General features: G+C 46.3%; 4 protein-coding genes across 11 annotated transcripts in view; 1 reads left to right on the forward strand and 3 right to left on the reverse strand.

Annotated features, from left to right (window-relative positions):
• Positions 1-3,791: 3,791 nt before the first annotated feature.
• Positions 3,792-5,923, reverse strand: gja13.1 (gap junction protein alpha 13.1). Its single transcript, XM_023797054.2, has 2 exons — positions 5,788-5,923; positions 3,792-5,206 (listed from the first exon to the last, which is right to left on the reverse strand). The coding sequence occupies exon 2, from the start codon at positions 5,191-5,193 to the stop codon at positions 4,306-4,308; it is 888 nt and encodes a 295-aa protein (XP_023652822.1). The 5' UTR covers positions 5,194-5,206; positions 5,788-5,923; the 3' UTR covers positions 3,792-4,305.
• gja11 (gap junction protein, alpha 11) lies at positions 5,687-9,272 on the reverse strand. The gene is made up of 2 exons (XM_023797055.2): positions 9,186-9,272; positions 5,687-7,714 (listed from the first exon to the last, which is right to left on the reverse strand). Exon 2 carries the CDS (start codon positions 7,693-7,695, stop codon positions 6,814-6,816), a length of 882 nt encoding a protein of 293 aa, XP_023652823.1. The 5' UTR covers positions 7,696-7,714; positions 9,186-9,272; the 3' UTR covers positions 5,687-6,813.
• A 309-nt stretch (positions 9,273-9,581) lies between these two features.
• hsdl1 (hydroxysteroid dehydrogenase like 1) lies at positions 9,582-13,447 on the reverse strand. Of its 3 annotated transcripts, none has more exons than XM_023797199.2 (5): positions 13,312-13,447; positions 12,210-12,450; positions 11,298-11,743; positions 10,749-10,979; positions 9,582-10,396 (listed from the first exon to the last, which is right to left on the reverse strand). In XM_023797199.2, exons 2-5 carry the CDS (start codon positions 12,427-12,429, stop codon positions 10,325-10,327), a joined length of 969 nt encoding a protein of 322 aa, XP_023652967.2. In that variant the 5' UTR covers positions 12,430-12,450; positions 13,312-13,447; the 3' UTR covers positions 9,582-10,324. The 3 variants fall into 3 exon arrangements, with proteins under 3 accessions (XP_023652967.2, XP_023652965.2, XP_023652966.2); XM_023797197.2 differs by lacking the exon at positions 13,312-13,447 and adding an exon at positions 12,578-12,768; XM_023797198.2 differs by lacking the exon at positions 13,312-13,447 and adding an exon at positions 12,565-12,655.
• The window catches only part of tbc1d32 (TBC1 domain family, member 32), a 39,455-nt gene continuing 28,777 nt past the window's right edge, over positions 13,405-24,082 (forward strand). For all 6 annotated transcript variants that reach the window (XR_002836357.2, XR_002836358.2, XM_023797193.2 and 3 more), the window contains exons 1-16: positions 13,405-13,559; positions 13,639-13,800; positions 13,957-14,134; positions 15,326-15,397; positions 15,478-15,603; positions 15,990-16,068; positions 16,404-16,507; positions 16,588-16,649; positions 16,754-16,904; positions 17,022-17,081; positions 17,643-17,745; positions 20,861-20,998; positions 21,169-21,258; positions 22,906-23,048; positions 23,344-23,471; positions 23,576-23,762. Coding sequence is in view for 4 of the 6 variants with exons in the window: in XM_023797193.2 (XP_023652961.2) it covers positions 13,405-13,559; positions 13,639-13,800; positions 13,957-14,134; positions 15,326-15,397; positions 15,478-15,603; positions 15,990-16,068; positions 16,404-16,507; positions 16,588-16,649; positions 16,754-16,904; positions 17,022-17,081; positions 17,643-17,745; positions 20,861-20,998; positions 21,169-21,258; positions 22,906-23,048; positions 23,344-23,471; positions 23,576-23,762 (1,938 nt within the window). In the remaining 2 variants the exon portion in view is untranslated. The remainder of the gene's footprint in view (positions 13,560-13,638; positions 13,801-13,956; positions 14,135-15,325; positions 15,398-15,477; positions 15,604-15,989; positions 16,069-16,403; positions 16,508-16,587; positions 16,650-16,753; positions 16,905-17,021; positions 17,082-17,642; positions 17,746-20,860; positions 20,999-21,168; positions 21,259-22,905; positions 23,049-23,343; positions 23,472-23,575; positions 23,763-24,082) is intronic.

Genomic DNA, 24,082 nt, shown 5'->3' on the forward strand with positions numbered 1-24,082 from the left:
ATGAAGACACAGAAATGAACGCCGTACACACACTCACACTCCCCATATATACTCTATACTCCGAGATCTAGGCACCACCGCCCCCAGAGGGGCAATCCGCCACCAGACCTCGGAGATGGATCCCTTTTTTCCTCTGGCATGGGGACAAGAAGACCACCCCGGACCCCACAGCAGCCGAGAAGCCCACCAGCCCAGACCCCGACCGGACGGCCAGCTCCTCCCAGCCCCCGGCCCCAGATGGTGAACAGAGAACGGGGGTGTGAAAAGACCCCATGCTTCCCTCCGCCCGCTCATATGTGGTGTTGGTGCGTGTTGTTCTAAAGTGCTTTAAAACAGGGGAAGGGCATGGTGCTAACCACCCTCTGCCAATCAGCAGCTGGTGTCAGCTCGGCCCCTCCCCAGAACCCTCAATGTCTATATGCAACTTAAAATTGAGAAGTGGGCACTGGCACCAGAGGTAAGGCTGAATGAACAGACCGCCCTCTGGACGCCATTCCTTGTGCCCACCCCCAAGGCCCTAAATGTATGTGTCATGAGAGAGTAAGTAATGAGAGTGTCTAAGTTGTGATGTGTGATTGAGACACAGGTGGCCACGGGAGGACAGAGGAGGAATCCCCTGCATCCCAGCGACGCACCTGCACCTCAAAGCCCTATATGTGTGTTGGGGTGACGGAGCGGGAGGAGGGAAGCATTTAGGGATGGGGAGGAAAGGATCGGGGGGGGCAAAGTACCCCCCCTCTGGAGCCAGCCCCCCCGCTGACCCCCATAAGCACCCCCGTTCCCCGAAATCCACCCAGGGCGGGAGAGCCGAGGCCCATCCAGTCCGGGGGCCCAGAGCAGCGGCACCACCGGGCACCACAGAGCCCGGGGCAGCCAACCAGACCCCACCACAGAGGGAAAAACTACACCCACCCCACCATTCAGTCAACTCCCAGACTACATAAGACAACAGACACCCAGGTTTGGTCCATTCTCCTACTCTATTGGATTCCCCCCCACCCCCGCAGAGTGGATACCCCTAAGGCAGGGACCACCTGCGGGCAGATGGTAACAACCTCCCCACCAGCTAAAGAGGCCCCCAGCCCCTCCAATGCGCCGAAGGTCCCCGCGCCGGGGCCGGGCCCCAGTGCACGCGCCAGCCCACACCCCGGCGACCCACCCACCAGGACCCAAGCCCCCCCAGCCCAGCCGGAACCCCAGCCCGGAGGCAGAGCGCCCCCAGAACCCCAAGCCCGCCCCGGACCCACCCAGGAGCAGCACGGCCGCCAGGCTGGTACCCTACGTCCGCCGGCACAGGCTACCCCAGCAGCGCTGCATGCAGCCACCAGAAAGACGCCACCCAAGAGCCACCAAAGCCCCATCCAGGCCAGGACCGCAGTCCCAGCGCCGAACCCCCCCAGAAACCCCCCCCCCCCCCAGGGAACCCCCAGACACCCCAAGCCCATAGGCCCCCCCCCACACCAACAACAAAGACCGAAGCGGGACAAACCTGCGACCCCCCACCGCCACTAGGTGATGGAGCTGATCAAAGGAGCCCAGAGAGATTGGTCTAATGTGGCGGCAGAAGCTGTATCAAGACTAGTATGGTCCAGCAAACTCTCTCTATATTGGTTGATATTAAGGTTATTTTTATTTTTCCAGTTCATGAGGACAGTCTTCTTAGCAATGCATAAAGCGGTGAAAGCCATGTGGGTTGTGTTAATCTCGGTAGTGACACCATCTAAGTCACCCAACAAGCAGACTGAAGGAGAGGCTGGAATGGTACATTTCAGACACTTTGATAAGTCCTCACAAATCCTGCGCCAAAACATCTGAACAGGTGGACAGAACCAAAGAGCATGGATGTAATTGTCAGGTGTATCCCCTTGACAGTGTGAGCAGTTGTTAGAAGATGTAAAACCCATCCTGAACATCCGATGCCCTGTATAGTGCACTCTATGCAGGATTTTGTATTGTATTAATTGTAAATTGGGACTTCTAATCAGTTCAAAGGTTTTTAAGCATGTCTTAGACCAGAAATTGTGGTTCCAGCTGATTGATAAATCTGCCTCCCATTTTGCAATAGGAAGGGATATTGAATCATCCATTTTAGAAAGTGTCCTGTATATTTTAGACAGTAATTTGGGGGTTTTGAGATTAAGGAATTCTGCCACCCTTGGTGGTATTTGTAATTTGATTTGAGTAGACTTGAATTTCCTTTTTACTATAGATTTAACTTGTTGATATTCTAAAAATCTATTCTTGTTAATCCCATGTCTTTTAACTAATAAGTCAAAGGGGATAAAGTCTATTTCTTCAAATATATGTTCCAAGTATTTAATACCTTTACAACTCCAATCCGGGAAATTTATGATATTATTGTTTAGTAGTATGTCAGGGTTGTTCCAGATGGGAGTACGTTTGCATGGGATTAATGAAGACTCAGTCATTTTAAGAAACTCCCACCATGCTGTCAGAGAAGAGCTGATACTGATGCTTTTGAAGCATTCATGTCGTTTAATGTTTGAGCTAATGAATGGTAGATCCGAAATGTCTATGTTATTGCATAGAGCCTGTTCTACGTCTAGCCAAGGTTCATCTAAGAAGGTATGTTTTAGCCATCCTGAGATGTTTTGAAGCCTGTTGGCTAAGAAGTAGTGGTGAAAGTTAGGCAGATCTAGTCCTCCTTTGTCCTTGGTCCTTTGCAGCGTTTTTAGGCTAATACGCGGTGGTTTATCTTTCCAAAGGAATTTAGAGATGGCGGAGTCCAGAGATCTAAACCAGTCAGGTGATGGTTTACTTGGAATCATTGCAAATAAATAATTAATTCTTGGTAACACCATCATTTTTATTGATGCAACCCTTCCCATGAGTGATATGGGCAGGGACTTCCATCTAACCAGCTCATCCTCTACCTTCTTTAAAAGTGGGATGTGGTTTAATTTAGTTAAGTCTGCCAGCCGAGGTGAAACATTAATACCTAAATATTTAATATCCCCAGATTGCAGTGGAGTGGAGGAAGAGTTCTGAAAGGAGCAGTTAATTGGAAGAACTGTAGATTTTAACCAGTTTATTGAATAATCTGAGACTCTTGAGAAAGAGTTTATTAATGTAATTACCTCAGAGAGAGTGGTTTGTGAATGCTGGAGAAAAAGTAACACATCATCCGCATAAAGACTGACCTTATGTTCCACATTCTTGCATTTGATGCCTTTAATCACTATAGCCTGTCTAATTGCTGCTGCTAGTGGTTCAATAAAAATTGCAAACAGTGAGGGGGAGAGAGGGCAACCCTGCCTGGTGCCCCTCTTGAGACAGAAGCTAGAGGATGTTTGGTCATTTGTCCTAACACATGCTGTTGGGGAACTATATAATATTTTTAACCAGTTTATGAAAGAGGTTCCAAAACCAAATTTGTGTAATGTTGCAAATAAAAAACTCCAACTAACTCTATCGAATGCTTTTTCTGCATCTAGAGACAATATTATGATTTGAAGGTTTTTATTGCACGAATAGTCTATCAGATTGAGTAATCTACGTGTGTTTGTTGATGAGTGCCTCCCTTTTATGAAACCAGTTTGGTCAGGATGAATTATGTGAGGGGTTATCTTCTCTATTCTTTTTGAGAGAGCTTTGCAGATTATTTTAAGGTCAACATTAATAAGTGATATTGGACGATAGCTGGTAGGCAATATAGGGTCTGGATCCCTATTTTTTTGACTGAATTTTTATTGCACTTTTTAAAAAAATTTGCTGTATGTAATGTAGTTTTAACTGGTTTCTTGTTTCTTTTGTTAACAAAGGAACGATGCTCAAATACTGTCATTTTTATTTAAAACCCAAGCAACCAACCAACATAAAGTACATAAGAAAACCGTAACATTGATTTTTAATATTAAGTCAGTCACATGTATCAGTCAGAATTGATATCAGCATAAAAAGACATGAAACTACGTGGAAAAACATCAGACACAATATGCAACCAAATACAATAAAAAGCATTTTGTAGTCAATGAGTTTTATTGAATTATCACATTACTTACATGTTTATATAAATACAGGACATTGTTAAATATTGAAATTTGTACTTGTAGCAAGTGTGCATGTACAGTGTAACGGATCTAACATCTATATTGCACTACTTGTTGAAATGCAATATTTTCTTTTAAAATAAAAATAAAAAACAACATCTTTTTGCATTTGTTTGATTTCAGCTGAATAATAAAGTCAGTGACTTGTAGGATGGATGCTATGGTGTGACTGAATTTCCGGCACATTAAATATTTCACACTTTGAGGAGAGACACACCTGCTCGCTGCTTTACACTCAGTGGCTGCTCAGCAGGGTTTTCTCCTCCTTTGACCCATCCAAGCTGCCGTCTGTACTCTGGAGCCGACTCTGATCACTCTCCCGCTTAAGGTTCATCTCGTTCTGCCGGCTGCCCTCCTCACGGTCCACCGGCATCTGCCAGCTAAGCGAGGCGGAGCCGTCGGGATACTTTGTGTACATCTTCTGCTGCTTCTGGACCGGCCGTCGTCGTCTGCACTTCACTCTAGTGCACAGCAGGTAAAGGATTTCGGCAACATTCAAGGCCAACGAGACGCACGACACCACCAGCATGAAGATGATGAAGATGGTCTTTTCCGTCGGCCGGGACATGTAGCACTCAACCGTGAACTTGCAAGGTTTCCTGGAGCAAGGAAACATGGGAACCATAATAAAGCCATACAGGTAATACTGGCCCACGATGAAGGCCGTCTCAAAGAGGATTTTGAAGAGCAGCTGCGTCATGTAGCTGCATAGCAAGTTGCCTCTGATCTTGATTTTGCCCCTGTCGTCGGTGTACTTGGGGGTCTTTAGGGTGCCGTTCTCTTTGTGCTCCTTCAGCTGCTGCCGGATCTTCTTCTCCTGGTGGATGACATGCAGGGCATGTCCCAGGTACATCAGGGTTGGGGTGGCCACGAAGATGATCTGCATGACCCAGAAGCGGATGTGGGAGATGGGGAAGACGTGGTCGTAGCAGACGTTCACGCAGCCGGGCTGCTGGGTGTTACAGATGAACCCCGATTGCTCATCCCCCCACACGCTCTCGGCCCCCGCACCCAGGACCAAAATCCTGAAGATGAAGAGCACGCTCATCCATATCTTCCCGATGACTGTGGAGTGAGCCTGAACCTTGTCCAGAAGTTTGGACAGAAACGACCAGTCTCCCATCCTTCTGATTTTTCTTTAAAGGACAGAAAATTAATGATTACATCAGCCCAGGATTAACTGCAAACTTAACCATCAAATGTGAACGTTTCACTTGGGTCAAACAACGTCACGATCATCCCAGCGGCCAGTTCAAACAAATGAACAACACAGTCGAATATTTAAAAATAAAAAAAAATCAACAAAAAGCCTGAAATAGGCTGAGCAGCACTTATTAAAAATTATTACGAATGACTGATCTCATGAAAATTCTGTCAACATGTTTGAACACATTTTGTTTATCTCTAGATAATTCCATCCAGTTACTATACTATAATATTCTACGTATTGATTTTATATCTACGTATACACTCCTAGGCAGAATATGCCAGAGTTTTGTAGTTTGCTTAATTATGAGCTATGATCATCAAAGATGATAATTTCCTTTAAGATTTTTAAGAATATATACAAACATACATATAATGTAAATATTTAGAAGGAATTAACATGTACAGTACACATTTGAAGCATACATTTATTTCAGAATTTGTCCTCAAAAACATACATGCTTTTTTTCCAGAAGGTAAGTCTTTAGAATTGATAAAATTGTGCTCTTACCTTTACAACACGACCTGTTCCTTTTATGTCAGCTAGCACCTCTAAGGAGAGAGAGTTACTCTGGCTTGGACCTTGAGTTTTTGGCTTGTGGAAAGTTGTGCAATCGACGCACAGACTGGCAAGCGGTCACGTTCCCGGACACTCAGCAAATATCACAGAGGGAATTCGAAAAGCTAAACTCCCGATGCAATAATATGTTGGCAGGCATGTTAATGATTGATAGGACCTCACAATAAAGGTCAAATACGTTCAAAAAGAGAGTTTCCTTGTCATCTTCTGACGTGATATTTATACATAATATATAATGTGGTATAAGTGGTGAAAAATGTCAGCCGAAAATATATTTTGTGCATTTTTACTAAAGGAAATATTTGTCACAATGCATTGAATTACGCTGAAATCTCTGCATACTTTTAATATAATTACAGTATAGGACAAACCAGAATCTAGTCTGTGCATCTGATATTTGATTTAATTTTTTATGAAAGCTTAGTGTTTGTCATGTTTGTTTTACAGAAATTCCAGCAAAAACATCCACCGCCGATTATCCATCAGGCCGCTGATGCCAGACTGAGAATCTCAGCTCTGCAGGTGCGGCGCGAAATGGTAACAGAAAGTTCCAGTACATTTTCTTGAAATCTCAATGAACATTTATTTATTGCCAATCACAAGAAAATTTGTTTAATATTAATTAGTTGCTAACAGCGTTCCTCCACTCAGCAGAATGACTATGAAGTTGAATCTAATCTAAAGTAATAAAATGTCAGGCAGCTACATGCAAATATAAGCTAAATGTACAATACTGTGCAAAGTCTTCGGCAGTCAAAGACAATGTGTAAGGGCTATTTATCTGGGTAGAAAATGTAGACTTGCTCAGAAAACAATACAATTCAAAATTCAAACATACTGTATGGGTGACTTTAGGAGGGGTTTTGAAATGGCTGACACACTTTGACAGGAGTAATACCATAGTTTTACATCAACATGAAGATCATTTTCTTTGACTGTGTAGTACTTGTTAGCTGTTTAAATCTGAACTTCCTCCAGGTTGATGCTGTTGTCTTCTGAGACCAGGCTCTTGGTGAGACCGCTCCCTAGCTTTCTACCGTGGAGCTGCAGCTCCATATTCACCCAGTTCTGAAGCGCTTGGTCCTTGTTTCTAAGCTCATCTCCGTCGTCTGTCACCCTGTAGTCCTGCTTCCTCTCCATGCACGAGCTGACCTTCCTAGCGCACAGGTAGAAGATTTCAGCCAAGTTGAGGAGCAGTGACACACAGGCGACCACCAGCATGAACCAGATGAAAACATTCTTCTCGGTGGGCCTGGACATGAAACAGTCCACTTGGTGAGGGCATGGAAACATGCCGCAGACATAGCGGGCCTGGAGATTGAAGCCAAACAGATAGTACTGACCCATGATGAAGCCAAGCTCCAAGAGGATCTTAGTGATCACGTTGGCCAAGTAGCTCTGCAAAAGGCGCCCATGAAGGCTGACCTTGCCCGTGCTGCTGATGTATTTTAGGGTCTTGCACTGTTTCTTCAAGATCAGACTGGTGCATTCATCCTGGGCCTGCCTCTCCATCTTTTGTCGGATCTTCTTTTCCGTGTGGATGATGTGCATGACATGGCCCAGGTATACCAGGGTAGGCGTGGACACAAACACAATCTGTAGCACCCAGAAGCGGATGTGTGAGATGGGGAAGGCGTGGTCGTAGCAGACGTTCTCACAGCCGGGCTGCTTCGTGTTGCAGATGAAGTCTGACTGCTCGTCCCCCCACACCTTCTCGGCCCCCGCCCCCAGGACCAAGATCCTGAAGACGAAGAGGACGGTGAGCCAGACCTTCCCGATGACCGTGGTGTGGGTCTGCACCTTGTCCAGCAGACGGCCCAGGAAATCCCACTCACCCATCGTTCTCTGATTGATGGCACTGAAAAACAGAGGAAGGCGGGTTTTGTTAACACAAATTCATGTATCAGAAATCGTCGAGCTGGCAGAAAAGCCTCTGTGTCTGTGATCAGAAGGTCACAGGTTCAAGCCCCATTCTTAGCAGAATAGTCACATGCCTGTGGGCCCTGAATCCCGCAGTTAAAGGGGCGTTGCATGTTTGACACTCTGCAGTGGCCCCCAACCTTGTTTACACCTACATGCATGTCTCATGGAGAGCAAGATGGGACAAGCACAAAGAGTACCTCCCCACAAGGATGAATAAGTATCACTTACCCAAAAAAATCAACGGCATAGTAGGCATACTCAGGAGTAAATTGTAATCAAGCATTTACACGCTCTTCAATAAATACTTCGTGAGACAGGAGTAAGGTATCTTCATAATACATTTCTAAATTTGATTGTAAGTGAATCTTTTTATTTGTCAGTATATTATCAAATGAACAGTTTATTAATAGTTAAAGAGCAAAGCTTATGCCTGGGTTCTATGGTCAAACATCGTAATCAGCTATTTACCAGCTTTAGTAGGTGTGTCTGAGCAGGGAAATGTGCAAACTGTGTTGCAAACTGACCCCCCAAGCCTGGAATCGGGGAACCCTGCCTTAAACTAAAATGTTACTTGAAAAACATATTCCACATTACACCAAATCAAATGTAACACACATTATCTAAATGCTATTAAACAGTGTTTTCAGCTATACAGTATATTCTGAAATGAGTGTTTAAATGTCCTTTATTCAAGACTCACTTTCTATGTCAAAGGACCCAGAGAATATTTTGTGTAGTTTAATATAAGCTACGCGGCTTATCCAAAGTAGTGGGAACCAGGGACTCGACCTTGTTCAATCCCAAACATCAACTGTCTGTTATGAGTGCACAGAGAAATGTTAGAAGCACATTCATGCACTGACTGTCACTGTCCTCTTCCAAACCAGTTTATATTAATCAACTATTCCCATATTCATGACTAAACAAAAAGACAGAGTAATCACTAATGGTTTAGTGATATACAAATTTATTAATGGCATTTTGCAGAAACATGAATGCAGGACATTGCACAGGTGCGTCTGACATTTCTGATTTTTTGCACTCCAAAAACATTATATTGGCAGTAATCTTTGATTTTAAGTTTGCATATAGGGGATTTATAAATCATTATAAACTAATTGATGGTTGCTTATTGAATTATATTCGATTACATGGTCTGTCTGGTAAAAGTTTTAATAAAATACATTGGAACATTTTCCTGTACATAACTGGCTTGTTAATAAAAAATGTACCTGGACAATTCGTAAGTAAACTTTCAAATAAATTGTTCTCCAGTTATTTCAATCAAACGAAATATGCAACAGTCTAAAAAATTTCATAGTAACACTTACGACCCTCCGCATTGTTTATATCATCTTAACCTGCAGACTGAATTCTTCCTGTTCATTCCTGCATTGAGCACTCACCCAAAGTCGCTTCTGTGCTCAACAGTACGCCGGACCAACACGCAGCTCTGAGAGTCCTTCCTTAGGCAGAAGATGTATGAGAGAATATTCAACCCTTCCTCTTCTTATTGTGGATGCTCCCTTTCGGGGAAAAAAACAACCATCCACAGTGGGTGGGCTTTAACCCAACAGGAACCAGTGGTGGATCAAGTGTAAAATGGACCAGAGGTCAAAAACTGGCAGTTGTGAATGACAATCCTCTGCACGTCAACCAGCAGGAGAAACAGCGACCCCATCCTGGTTACATTTATTCCATTTTTTCGAGAGGTAGGCCTTTGCTTTCAAAAAACAGCCATCTATGTAAAATCCAGATGTTGTATCACTTAGAAATCTTGACAGAAAATACTACACAACTCATGGAAGACCAAAATACTTTTATTTACACTCTTCATACAGTTTTCATTGGGCACATCCAAGCTGTGTTCAGTTGCACAACCACAAAAACAAATATGTCATGAAGAAAAATAGCACAATAGGAAAAAAAACTGCAAATTACCTCCACAAGCACATACCTTAGCAACCAAAGCCAACACTGGTGGCTAGAAATATTGTAATAATTTTATAAAGGATTGCACTAATAAACAACAGCAAGTCAGTAAAGCCCACCGATTAGAATACTGTCACCTAGTAAAGCGGTTGAAAATCAGGACGAGTTGTTTACAACGCAACCTACCCAAATTACTATAACAACAAGAAATAGTAGAGACACTTAAAGAAAATATACACTTTGTCACTTCAATCACATTTTGCAGAAAACAGTGTCTTAAAGCTTCATCAAGACAGCCTGCTTTGACCCTGTGCACCAAACACATCGCAGCAACCAACTACTTCTAAATGTACAAATTTTACATTAATCACTATCCTGAAGGTAACAAGTCTTATCAACGTTTACATTCAGCTTAAAAAGCCTCGGCCAATGAGTTACCATCGAACTGTTAGATTTTAAGACACAAACAAATGTCAAGGTGTCTAACATTTCACATGCAAGCCTTTAAAGTTCAGGTTCACAATGACTGTGTTGCTGTTTTTCGCTGGAACTTGAAGTGCTTGACATCGTAGTGCTGTCAGATGACCGGGCTGGAAAGCTAGGAATGGGTGACCTACTGTGTTCTTGAGAACACGTGTGTTCCCCAAACCCAAATCCATTCAGGCATGTACTGAACAAGCCAAAACTGAAAAACAAAAAAGAGATTAGTTTACAACAGATTGCAATTCTCGTTCTGATCAGTACTGCTCCCTGAGATGTGCAGTGGAGTCCCTTTTGAGAACCGTACCAAACCATACTGGGTGATTTGCTGTTCCACAGAAGAATCTAATCAGGATTAAGAAAGGTGGTTCTCATACTGCAGGCCCACGGACTCACAGGTGTATCGATTGTCAGATTTGTTCATTCACTTCATTTGATAAAGCAATAATGTTTAGCTTAGCCTAGCTTTTAGCTTAGCTTAGCTCCAGGACCAAAGCTTTTCCACTTTTGACCCTCTACCTCCAGACCTCTCTTCCCAAAGGCATCACCTGATGTACCTGCAGTGAATGTGGCCAGTATCCCGTTGTCCTGTGGGAAATGCCCAGAGTGGAGATGGCGTGCCGGGCATACACCTGAGGCTGAGGTTCCAGCCACCCACCACTGTGCCCGCCTTTGTCTGAGACTCCCCCCTCCTGGGACCTGATCCGGAATGGGATCAGGCTCTGTACAAAGACCCCTCTGTGTCGGTACTCATAATGCAGTGCTCGGCTGAAGTGGTCCAAGTAGGCCTAGGAGCAAAAGTGTTACTCTGAGAATGATTAATCTGAAAACCACAGCCGGCATCCGTAACCACGACACCACAGCCGCCATCCGTAACCACAACACCACAGCCGCCATCCGTAACCACGACACCACAGCCGCCATCCGTAACAACGTCACTACAGTCGCCATCTGTAACAATGACACCACAGCCGCCATCCGTAACCATGACACCACAGCCGCCATCCGTAACCATGACACCACAGCCGCCATCCGTAACCACAACACCACAGACCCATTTCATAACCACAATACCACTGATTTTTTAAAGGCTACAATGTACTGACCGTGATTGCTGTAAAAGCCGCCTTGTTGGGAGTAGGTTTGCAACACAGTCCGGACGAGATGTTAACTACTGCCCCCCTGCCCCTCTCCGCCATGCCAGGGAGCACGATGCGCACCAGTAGTGTGGCAGCTGCCACGTTTCTGCTGACGGCGTCCCACAGGTGGTCCTCTGGCAGGCCGGCGAAGGCCTCTAGGGAGCCCAAGGACACGTCCATGCTGGTTATCAGGAAGCCTATATCTTTGTCCTTAAGCACATCTCTGATAGGCCGGCACACGGCGTGTCCCTCGCTGAAGTCTGCTTGCACAGACAAGGCAGCCACCCCGTGAGAATCGGCGATAGCCTTGGCTGTGCCCTCCACACCCTGACCGTCGGGGCTGATTAGGATAATGCTGACGCCCTTCCTCGCCAACTCCTCCGCATACGCCTTCGCCAAATCTTCCGAAGCACCTGCGTTTAGCAAGTGGAGACGGAGACTGCTCAGCAATCATCGTCAACACAAGTTCCGAGTCACATCACCGCTATGACCATCAACATGCTTGTGTGCTAGGCAAGACCGTAGCCATGGGGGGGAGGGGGACCAAGGCCATAATTATAATATACATCTGAATATTGGGGGAGATATGTCCCCCCAATGTATATTACAATTAAAAATATGAATTTTTAAAACCTCCATCCTTTAAGACTAATCAGGGACACTTCTGGAGATTTTTGGTCCCATGAAAGCATATCATATTGGGCCACCTACCCAGACCAATCCAATTATGTTCCAAATTCTTTTAGCCCCCCATTTACGGCGCCCCTTAAATTAATATATAATCAGCATCCACAGAAGGCCTCGCATTTCGAATATGAATGATTGACTGTTACAATTAGCATGCTATAGGCGCATAGTAACTGGCCGAATCGAGCGTACCCAAGATAACAGCCCACTCGCCGAATCGATGCAAAAGGTCCCCGCTGTGCATCAGTCGCGGAAGGAAATGCAGCCTGATCAAGCTGTAGCAGTCCCTGGCAAAGACGACGGCCCTACTGGTCGTGTAAACGGCGCCCACCAAGGCCAGCGCTTCCACATAACAATGGCACGAACGAGCAATTTCTCTGTACAGCAGCTGAAAGCTGTCAACAGCAGCCATACCCCCACTAGTTCTTTACACCTGTTAGAAAGATATGTTAGGGGTTACAATACCGACTAGCTCTGTAACTATGACTTACCGCTGAGCTACGCAAAGACTAAAATCCTAAAAATTACAAATAAGAAACTGCATTACTTTCTGTACTAACGTTTACAGAGCTCTCCAATTCACCGGCGAGTTGACATGGGTAGAGCTCACCCGGAAGACATTCAGGCAGAACCTGCGATCACGTGACTTTCACTCTAGCGTCATTTCATTAGCTAAAACAAATCCTGGATGCTTTGCACAAGACTTTTCCTCATGTACCAAAATAATTACGAATCAATAGGCTTTTAATATATGTAAGTCTTTAAAAATTCCATTTCGGTGATTCTTTAATGCTGTTACAACAGTAACTGACTACATTCCACATAAGGCTATGCGGCAGTATCCACTTCCTTGTTTCCATAGAGATTGGACTCAAAGCAACAAGGTCGTGCGTCTTTTATATTTACTTTGCAGCATTGTATTCCCTGCATGGTAAGTGGATGCCAGTGCCTCCAGGGTTGCATATTTATTATGGCATTAAAAGAGAGAAACGCAGTTTTCTCGAGACGTAAACCAGAAATACTAAAACCGTATTGTGAGTGGGCTGGTTAATAAACACTACAAGGTAAAATAAGAACGCTAACTCGGGCTGTTAAACTGTGAGTATCAGCTTGCATTTTAGCTGGAATGCATATACATTTACTGATTTGTTATTTTTAATAAATATGTCTGTCTTGTATATGTATTGACAATCATTTATGACAACTCTGCAAGAATAAAACAAAAGTGTATTAAAATTGTGCCTAGATAAGTTGCGTGACGTTAAGACTCCCCGCCAGCATCGCAGATCCCTGCCTGAAGCTGGCCATGCTCCTCTTCTTCTCCCTGAGCTTCAGCCTGAGACTCTGAAGCATCTTAAATATAACGCCAAGAATAAATGAGGGCGCCATGTCTCAGCTGTCGGCCGAAGACGAGGCAGAGCTGGAGACGCTGCTGCGGCGCTTGCTGAGGAGCGTCAAGGAGCGCATCCGGGGGGCGCCGTCCGTGGAGTGCGCCGAGGAGCTGCTGCTGCACCTGGAGGAGACGGACCAGAACTTCCACAAGTACGGCCCCCTCCCCGCTTCTCTGTCTGAGCTGGGAAACGTGTCTGTGCATCCGACTGACCGATGTGTCTCTGGGCAGTTATGAGCTGGTCAAGTACCTGCGGCGGTATATCGAGGGCGCCCTGGGGAGGGTCATCGAGGAAGAAATGGAGGGATGCGCACGGATGGAGGGACAGGCGATCGCATGTGGTCAGGACACGCAGGTGCATGACGTCACGAGGAGGGCTCGGGAATCGGCCGAGTAAGTGGTCTCACCCTCAGATATGTAAATGAACTGCGTTTGTCCTGGGTCCACATGAATCTAAGTTCTCATTGTGATGTGATATAAGGTTGAAGACTTAGGTCGTATTATTGAATAGTATTTTGCGGCTTAATGTTTGACTTGTTTCTCCCTCAGATATAAACACATGATGCAGACACTGAAGAACACTATGATGGTGGTGGTGGAGTCACTAATCAATAAGTTTGAGGAGGATCAGCTGAAGAAGGAAGAGATGCACAGGAGGAGCCACCGTGAGCAGTTAGATGGCCACTACATGGACAACTGCTCTGATAGTGACTCCTCATTCAGTCAGGTATGCAGTCAGGAGAACGTCCATACATCCACTGTCCAGCTGCTTATCCAGTATGGGATCATCGTTTGATTAATTCAAAGCTGCTATTTTGAATATAAAACCATGCAGGACAGAGCAGGTCAGTAGTTGGATGAACTAGTTTAGATGTTCTTGGAAACGATGTTAAGATGCTTAAACATGTTCAGATGTTTCTTGGAGGTTGACAGGGACTTTTATCGTGGGTAGCTCAGTCATCCGTCACGGAATCAGAAACAGGAAACGTCTTTAATTAAAGTTGTTTTCATGTGGAGGAGGGATCTTCAGCTGTCATCACCTTGGCGATCGAAGGGTTGTAAGATGGGATGTAGTTCTTCATGAGCGAGTTGCTGGATGTGGATGTTCTCCACCAGTGACTCAAAAAGCCGGGATTAAGGACTAGAACTCGATTCACCTGCCTGTAGGGAGTCAGTGAAGAGAGACGAATAAGGGTGTAAAGTTTAAGCATTTTGCCCTAGCTTGTTTTGTTTTGTATTTCCTGCTTATTGCAAAAGGTCTATAAAAGGTGATGGAGGGATTCATTTATTTTAAGGGAAGTGTGTGTGTGTGTGTGTGTGTGTGTGTGTTGGGGGGGCAGTGAACCTGTGGGAGTGATGCTGTGATGTCACACTTCTGGAATTGTGCTCAGTTAGTGCTCGTATTGGTTTGCATGTCGGTTACTGGGCTTATGCACATCCTCAGCAAAATGAACCCTCCTCCATGCCCCACAGCCCTGATGGATGGATGGATGGATGGAGTCTGAGTCACTCTGGGCTGTTCACTTTGTATTCATTGTGCACAGCAAGACTATTTCTATTGTTCTGCATATACTTTTTAGTTTCTTTTTTCTACTTTCATCCAAATCCGCTTGCAGGTTTACACATGCTTTCTCTTTTATTTTCACTATATTCATACAGGTTTGTGGTCTTCACTAGAAATTTGGCACAATTTCAGTCACAAATCCACCTCTTTAATAATAACATCTGCTCTCTTCATACATTATAAATCTGTCATTATTGATCATTTTTACTCTCCTAAAGTTCTGCCTTGTGTGTTTTAATTTTTTTTTTGTGGAACAGTTAAATCTGTCAATTGATGCATTGAGTGGTATGACAGCCGCAGAAAGTTATGGTTCAAAAGGAGGCGAAGAGCATTTTTTATTTTTTTTTTGCACAGAGCTACGGGTTCATGAAGCAGGAGCAGCTGCAGGCCGTCGCTGGGAAACTGGACCAGGCCCAACCCAAAGAGGTACAGGAAGCAGGGCCACTCCGGTCGGGCTGGTCCCACGGCAACGTGCGCGTGAGCGTAAGCATGTCCTGCATCGACAGGTGCGCCGGGAGGCCCTGCAAGCGCTCTGCGCCGCCCCCCCCTCCGACGTGCTGGCCTGTGAGAGCTGGAGCAGCCTGCGCAGGAGCCTCTCCGCAGCCTTGGCCGACCCGGACCCAGAGCTCAGCGTAAGCCGGGCCCTGGCCTCGCTGACAGGACTCCAGTGACCCGCTGGGGGTGGCTGTAGGGTCTGCGGGAGTCTCAGCAGTGCCCCCTAGTGCTCCCCGATGGGCAGGGCGATTTACACCTCGCTTATAACCAGGGAGCTGTATCACGGAGGCGGATTTAAGGTAGTCTGGGCTAAATGTAAGTGGACGAGGATAAAGTCCATTTAAACACTACCTTAAATCTGACAAGTTATCCAGTTAAGTAAGAAATCAGACTTTGTGATACAGGCCCCTGGCCATTCCACCTAGCTGGCTTTGTTTCCGAGTAACTTTATGAGGATGTGCGCTTTGTTTTTTTGTAAAGTTCACCAAACCTCTAACTTCTCGTTTTATTTTCTTCTCCTTAGGAAAAAGTCCTGAGGTTCTTTGCGAAAACCTTTTCATCTTCCCCATTGAACATAACCAGAGAGATTTATACTAGTCTGGGTAAAGTCTTGTGTTTTCTTTTTCAGTTTCCTCAGTTTTAGTTGTATTCATGGGAATAAAGTGATGTGTTTGCTCACTACTGTAATAAAGTGATGTGTTTGCTCACTACTGTAATGAAGTGCATTGGCAGTTGCGTGTAATACTCTGTTCACGTACAGTATATGCACATTTTTAGCAAATTTGTGTGTTTTCTTGTCAATACTGACATCGATTTCAAGCTGCAGAGACTAGCCAATAAGCTGCGAATCGCCGCACTGCAGGATTACGGTGGGCTGTGTCTTAGTGCATATAGCTGATTAAGCTCACATCTCCAACCTCTTTTTTTTTACACATAGCTAAAAGTCTGGAGTCTGACTTCCTGGTGCAGAAGCTGAGCCTCCCTTCAGGATCGGCTGTGTTTGACATTAATAAGCCCGAAATCTCACGTCTTCTCAAACAGGTGTGTCATACTACCTTGTTAGATGAAATACTGTTGGTGACCTATGTGCTTTGTTAAGAATGCCTCCCCCCTCCCCCCAGATGAGATTACTCAACGATTTCCAAAAGGAAGTGCCGGCTTTTTGGATACGCCACCCAGAGAAGTGAAGTATCTTTATTCACGATGGAATTGTATCTTATCCGCGGAGTACTGGGTCCCACGTCGGGGGTCGCTCTCCCTGACTGGGATTCTTTCGGGTATTCCCAGGTACATGGAGGAGATTATAGAGAGCACTCTGTCGCTCCTGGCCGTACAGTTTGAGTACAGTTCAGGCCCGCAGTGCACAGAGAAGTTTCTGGAACCTGGCCACTTGATCGCCTTGCTGGACATCAGAGCCACATGGTTCAGAAAGTGGATGGTGAGCATTACAGGGCGGTGCCCATTCCGGCAGGCCTATTGGCGATGGATGGACGGATGGATGGATGGATGTTTTTTTAACTGCATCTTAAAAATAATCAGCTTTTGTGGTTTCCAGCATGGCTACTATAGCAGGACCGTGGTGTTGAGGCTCCTGGAAAGGAAGTACAGGTCACTGGTGAGTGCGTCACATGACAGGGTCTGTCAGAACAAAGGGCACTTTGATGGTTTCTGGGATGGACTGGTGAGATTACATTTAAGGGAATAACCGGAGACCTCTTAGGTACTGATTGAAGTTATGTGTCATGAGTAGTCAGGCAGTAACTAGAAGATGAGTGACAAGTAAATCATTGCTTATTGTGCTTTAATCCAGCGCGAGGTTCTGTACTTAAGCAAGATGTTTTCATGTAGGCAGGGTTTTTTTTTTTTTTTTTTTTGGGGGGGGGGGGGGGGGTGTCAGAATATCTCCCTGTCCCAGTTGGTGCACAGCTATAGCATGGAATTTTCATTTATGCATGCGTGTGATTTAATCCAGTGTTCCTCCAACCAGTCCTCGGGGAGTCTCAGACGGTCCATGTCTCGGGAATTGGGAGAGAGCGAAAGTGTGGACCGGGGTCCCCGAGGACTGGATTGAGAAACACTGATTTAATCAATTACCTATCCACTGTTTTGTAGAATTATTTCACATGCTACACGATGCATATTTGTTCATAATTTCCCTGCTGTGACTCCGCTGCAGATCGGAGGAGCCGTCCAGCAGTGTGTCCATTTCCACGAGTCCCGATCGGCCATCGGGGATCAGGTGGCGGACATGGCGCACGTGATGGGACAGCAGCAGATTGGTGAGTGCCCCCCCCCCCCCCCCCCCCTGCACTCTAATGAAGTACCTCTGTGTTAGTGTACTCTCAATTTGCACATTTTTATATTAGCCACCATTTTTGAAAATGGGTTCGCTTCAATATGCATTAATCAGAATGCCGTCTTTAAAAATGTATTTTTAAGTGGTTTCAGTTTTATAACCAAATTACAGTGTTTCCCTTTATCAGAAAATTGCCCAGCCACCATTGCTGACGTGTTGCGAGTCATTTTTCAATACAGACCATGTCACCCAGAGCAGATATCTGTATTCTGGCCTTCTGCCCTAGACATTTGCACCGAGGTGTTAAAAGCAAAGACACATTATTTGGTCCATGCAGCACCTTGGGTCTGTTGTTAGATTATTATTTGTTTTGATAAGCCCTGTTAAGAGAGGTTTGGGCCCTTCATACTTTCCGGATAATAGCTTCTCTCTCGACTCCAGATTGCTTGCATTCAGGCCTTTCCCTGCCCTTTTTTAGGGAAAGTGTAGGCAGTGAATGTTGGTAGAATAAGAAGGAGATAAAATAAAATAAGATCTAAGATGATAACTGTCTGGTTAATCGACGGGCCTCGGATTCTGGGGCCCTTCGGAAGCGTATCAGTCTTCATTAAAAGCTAATCAGGTAGATGGTAAAAAAAAACTATTCACGAGTGGGGGCACCTGGGCCCTGGGCAAGAGGGGTCCTGGTTGTCAAAATTTACCAAGACCCCCCCAGGGACAACAATGGGGCCCAAAGTGTCATTTTGGTCAGGTTTCACTAAATTCCCCTGCTAGTACTTGTACTTGGGGGTTTGTGGTTCATGTTTTCAGGGCTTTCTTTGAAAAATGAGTTTCTGTTTTCCGTTCAGCAGTGATGGGGCGGCACAGTGGCTTAGTGGGTGTCACTTTGGCCACGCACTTCCAGGGATGTGGGTTCGAATCCCGTACTTTGTAGCCTTTGCACGTGGACCCATGCTGGTTCCCACTCCACGCACTTCCAGGGATGTGGGTTCGAATCCCGTACTTTGTAGCCTTTGCACGTGGACCCATGCTGGTTCCCACTCCACGCACTTCCAGGGATGTGGGTTCGAATCCCGTACTTTGTAGCCTTTGCACGTGGACCCATGCTGGTTCCCACTCCACGCACTTCCAGGGATGTGGGTTCGAATCCCGCACTTTGTCTGTAGCCTTTGCACGTGGTCCCATGCTGGTTCCCTCTCCACGCACTTCCAGGGATGTGGGTTCTAATCCCGCACTTTGTCTGTAGCCTTTGCACATGGTCCCATGCTGGTTCCCTCTCCACGCACTTCCAGGGATGTGGGTTCTAATCCCGCACTTTGTCTGTAGCCTTTGCACATGGTCCCATGCTGGTTCCCACTCCACGCACTTCCAGGGATGTGGGTTCGAATCCCGCACTTTGTCTGTAGCCTTTGCACGTGGTCCCACGCTGGTTCCCTCTCCACGCACTTCCAGGGATGTGGGTTCGAATCCCGCACTTTGTCTGTAGCCTTTGCACATTGTCCCATGCTGGTTCCCACCCCGTATCCAAACCAGTTGTCTTATTGTGTTCCCTGGAGTCCCACATGCTTCCTTTGGGGTGCGTCTATCCCAGTTAGCTTGTGTTTGTCCCCTGGTCTGTCGCTGCAGCCCGTCCTCATGGGGGCTGTCGGAGGGTTCAGGGCTGATCCGTCTGCACCATCTTGCGAGCAGCTGTGCAGTCGGGCACGTGTGCGCAGCTTGGGGATGGGTCTCTCTCGTAACTGATGTGGCCGCATGGGTTTATTTAACCCAGGACTCCTCCCATGGCAGCTGGAGAGAGCAGAGCAGGGGGGGCCGTCCTCGTTACCCCCACCAGCTCCCGTGAGCCATTTCTGTTACCTCTGTCTGCTTAACACTCAGAAACATGGACGTACGGTACTCCAGGTATTTATATGACGTGAAATTGTCTCATTGATAATATTCCTGTTTGGACTTTCTAAGATTCTCTTGTTGCTAAAACAAGTAATGAACAAATACTTCTCTAGTATCCCTTGAAAAATCCCTTTTTAAAGACATCTTTCCGTGCCCTGCAAAGCTTAGGCTACTTGGGATAACGGCAGTACAGGTTTTGCTAACCTTCCGCCTCATGTGCCTGGTCCACAGAGGTACTGCTCAGCCCTTCTGTTTCATATAAAGGGTTCTTCCCCCCGGGTGGGTTTCCAAACCGAAGCCGCAGGCTGGCCTGTTGTTGCACAGCTTGCAAGCTTAGCCGTGTCTAAACAGCCGGGTGGTTTGGAGCTTTTGGCGTGTGACGCGCTGCCTGGGGTTTTGGGTTCGATTCCAGCTTTGTGGGTACATGCCTACACCAATCACCTCCATGAATGTTTGTGTTTGGCGGCCCATCCGGTTACCTGCTGCCCTCATCTTAAAGTGGAAAAGGCTCCAGTCAAATCCATGTCCCTCTACCGTAGGCGTGATTCTAGGACAGGGGTTGTCAAACTTTTTGTTCAAACCCACATCAGATTTATGTTCAAAGTCAGAGGTTTGGAACAATTTTCAAAAGCAAATCAGCATTTCCTGAACTTTTAATGAATTAACAATAACTTACAGACATCAATATATAACAGACATGGGATCTTTTTAATGCTCTCTGATCGTTTAAACACTCTGTCATTGTACTTAAAACCACATTAAGCCTTTTTACATTTACCATATAGATTCATAAGGTGCATTATCAGCTAAGTCCAAATTAAGTTGCAGTTTGGTCCGCATCCAGACCATGGTCTGGACTTTGAGACCCCCTGTTCTAGGATTTGACCCTTAGGCAGCTAAAATCTAGTACCAGGGTTCTAGGGTTGTCGCTTTCAAAATGAAGAAAAACAGGATGTCAACGCCCCCCTACCTGAGTCTACGGGGGTAAAATTTGCAGTGTCCCCCACAACTGAATTGGCCAAACAGGTATCCCATACATGTGATCGTAAAATTATGTACAAAATGTGTATGAAAATACGGGACAAATCACTACATGCACTTCCCCCCCACCAAGCGTTTGGAACATGCATAGATAACCGGTGTTGCTATAAGCCCCTGTGTGCAGACGACTGCAGACGTCACTCTGGTAAGGATGCACGACCTTGCAGGTGCAGCCCAGAGGATGCTGTACACGGGCCGGGAGCTGGGGTACGCCCACTTCGCCCACTCGCTCAGTGTCCTGGGGTGCCTGCTGATGTACGCCCACGGGAGGAGACTCTTCCCCATCAAGGTAAAGAAACGGAAAGGTGAGAAACCCGTAGTGATTTCACAACCCATCACCGATTCCCTGTGTTAGTTCTGAGCTGGATACTGCAATACTGTACTGAATACTGAAATCCCGAAGATATTCATTAAGGATGAGTTAATCTCTGGATTTAATCTCCTGATTTACTCTGTGGCCTTTTACCCTCCGCAGAACCGCTGTCCCTGATGGACTTGATTGTGATACTGATCCGAACGATGTACCTGGACCCCAAACCGCAGCTCGGTGCCCTTTCCCACGCAGGTCTGCTTCACGTTGAGTCCCCGGCATGTATTTCGGTCTAAGGTTTCTCTTTTTATTCGCCAGGTACAAAAACAACAAGGTATCTCTTTTGGTTCACGGGTTATACAATTAAACATACAATCGGGACAGAAATACAAAAGACAATAAGTAGAATAAAAAACGGAAATAAAAGTAGAAATGAAATGTGCAAAAAAATAAACATGTAGACATATAAATAATGGTGAAACTCCCCTAATTAGAGTACAGTTTTGGGGCATGAAATATGAATAAATATGAACGTCCCCTGAGCTCCAGTGTGCTCCTGGTGGGTCCTTGTTTAGGAGGACGATGGCCTGGGGAAGAAGCTGTTCAGATGGTGATTAGTCCTTGTCTTCAGAGCCGTTGACGGGCATTTCAACAACTGAGCAGTTTTACCTCTCAGTCAGAAGGCAGGGATTCTCTGCCTTGTCAGAGAACAGGCCTGTTTGATGACAGTTGGTTATTAACACCCACACATATATGTGAACTTCTGTACTGTATAAAAGAAACCAATCATTAATTGAAACTTCGGTGTCTGTTATGTAGCAATATGGAACCCACTGAATAACCATCGACCTGCAGATGGGCGTTAAGCCTGATTCATCCTTTTCTTTGTCAGTAATAATTAATCTCAGATGGCTCAGTCAGATTTGAGTGTAACTGCAAGTCTGTAAGAATACTGATTTATGGTTGTTTAGTTCTTGCCATTTCTCGGGACCAGCGGGTGGTCGATAAGACAATGGCACCGCGCCGTCTACAAGGCAAACTCTCCCAAAAGGCCGGCGTTCAAGTGGAAGCCCAAGTTAGGTTCGAGCTGCGAGGGCAGTTACTGCGGTATTTATGGAGACTGGGGTCCGTGGTGAATAAACGCCTTATTCTGCCTCTGAAGGCACCTAATGATACGAAGGGCAGGTGGAAAGTCACAAAAGCGGGTGTCAGAGCACCGCTGCAGATTTACCGATTAAAAAAAAAAAGAAGCTTTGGGCTCAAATTTCCAATGAAAAAATTCATGTTACAGCCGAAGTGTTAATATTAACAACTAGTTATCTGTGGTGCGTGGAATTTTTCACTGGATGCAGCCAAGTACAGAGTCAGTTTTCATACTCAGCACGCCCCGATACTTGGGTGTGATCATGCTGTCTCGCATGTCGTTGTTTTTTCAGACTTTGATATCGTACATTTGGCCATAAAAGATGCCTCCTGACTCCATCACACTTTGCTGATTTGGGAGCCCCTCCCATAATAAAGCGATCGCTTGCACTCTGTGACCGTCTGCTGGACTTCCTGACTTGTGACATCATAATGACTCCTGGTTACTGCTCGTCAGATCCTCTTAGTTCAGAGGATGATGACATCATAATGACCTGTGACATCATTATGACTCCTGATTAGGGTTGCAAAATTCTAGGAATATTCTTGTTAATTCCCATACTTTCCCGTTAATTCCCATGGAAAGTTTCTAATGTGGAATATTTCCAAAATTCCCCAGCTTAACTTCCCATGGAACGGAAAGTTTCAGGAAAATTTCCAGAAATTTTCCAGCCCTTTGCAACCCTACTCCTGATTACTGCTTGTTAGTTATTCATACTTCAGAGGAATGAAGCCCTGGGCGTCCGTTGTGTCTTCCAGACGCTCTGTCACCCAGCAGCCTGCTGATGGAGCTGCTCCGGACCCTCGGCGACCGCACGGATTGCGCTGACGAGTGCCTTCACTGCGGGGTCATCGTAGAGACGCTGCTCTCTCCCGTGGTCGCCTCCTTGAGAGGGACGCAGGTGGCAATTATTCCCCGATAATAACCCCATTTATTCCCCGGTTTTAGGCTATTTGGATACAAACCCAACCCATTACACTCACTTCTGAAATATTTTCCCCCTTAATTATATTCTATGCAGGTGAATTGAGCCTGAAACTCACTTTTTCAGTCAAGGGGATGTCAGAAAATGTAGCTCAATGCTCTGCTAAAGTTCACCACTGTCCAGGGGCGAATCCTGGATTTGAGTCTCGGACGGGACTGAATGTCCCCTAATTTGGGTCTAGAACCGCCTGTGTTTGTGTGCTTTGCGGCAGGTTACTGTCGGCCCTCAGGAAGCCGCACTGGTGAACGTAGCCGACATCTTGGCTCGCATGGCCGCCACAGAACGTGGCCTGTCCCTCTTCCTGTACGACAGAGGTCTGGTCTCCGCTGATGGCGAGAGGTAAGAGGAAAGTGGCCGTCGCTCGCTGTGACCTCGAGTGCCCTACCCCCCCCCCCCCCCCCCCCTCCCATCCATGTAAACGAAGCACCCGCACCGTCCCGCAGCACGTCGGCCGCTGATGTCATCGTGCGGTTCACGCAGCGGCTGCTGGCGTGCGAGTGTGGGCCGGGGGTGGCGCACGTGGCCGGCGCCTTCGTCTTCACGTGCCGGCAGATGTACAACACGTGCGAGGGGCTGCACGCGCTGCGGGACTACGGCCTGCACGACTGCATCGCCCAGGCCTGGAGAAAGGTGGGGACATTTGCCTTAGCATGGGGGGGGGGGGGGGGGTCTGTCTGAGTTTGGGTGCAGAACTTTTGCTAAATTTGCATACAGTTTACAGGTATTACAGGGCAAGTAAATATAGGACATGTGCATCTTAAAAATAGGTCAGGCCAGGTTGGCCGACGTGGGGTCGAGTCCCACCCCCCAGAAATGGCCGCTGCTGCTGCCTGGTGTTATGTCGGTGTCCCCTCGGCCTGGTCCAGCCGCTCAGGTCTGATGAGGATCCTGCGAGCCGGATCACCCTCAGAGAAACGCGCCACATGGCCGTAGTGCCGTAACTGACGCTC

This window comes from Paramormyrops kingsleyae, chromosome 19, assembly GCF_048594095.1.
Source record: "Paramormyrops kingsleyae isolate MSU_618 chromosome 19, PKINGS_0.4, whole genome shotgun sequence".
NCBI classification, from domain to species: domain Eukaryota; kingdom Metazoa; phylum Chordata; class Actinopteri; order Osteoglossiformes; family Mormyridae; genus Paramormyrops; species Paramormyrops kingsleyae.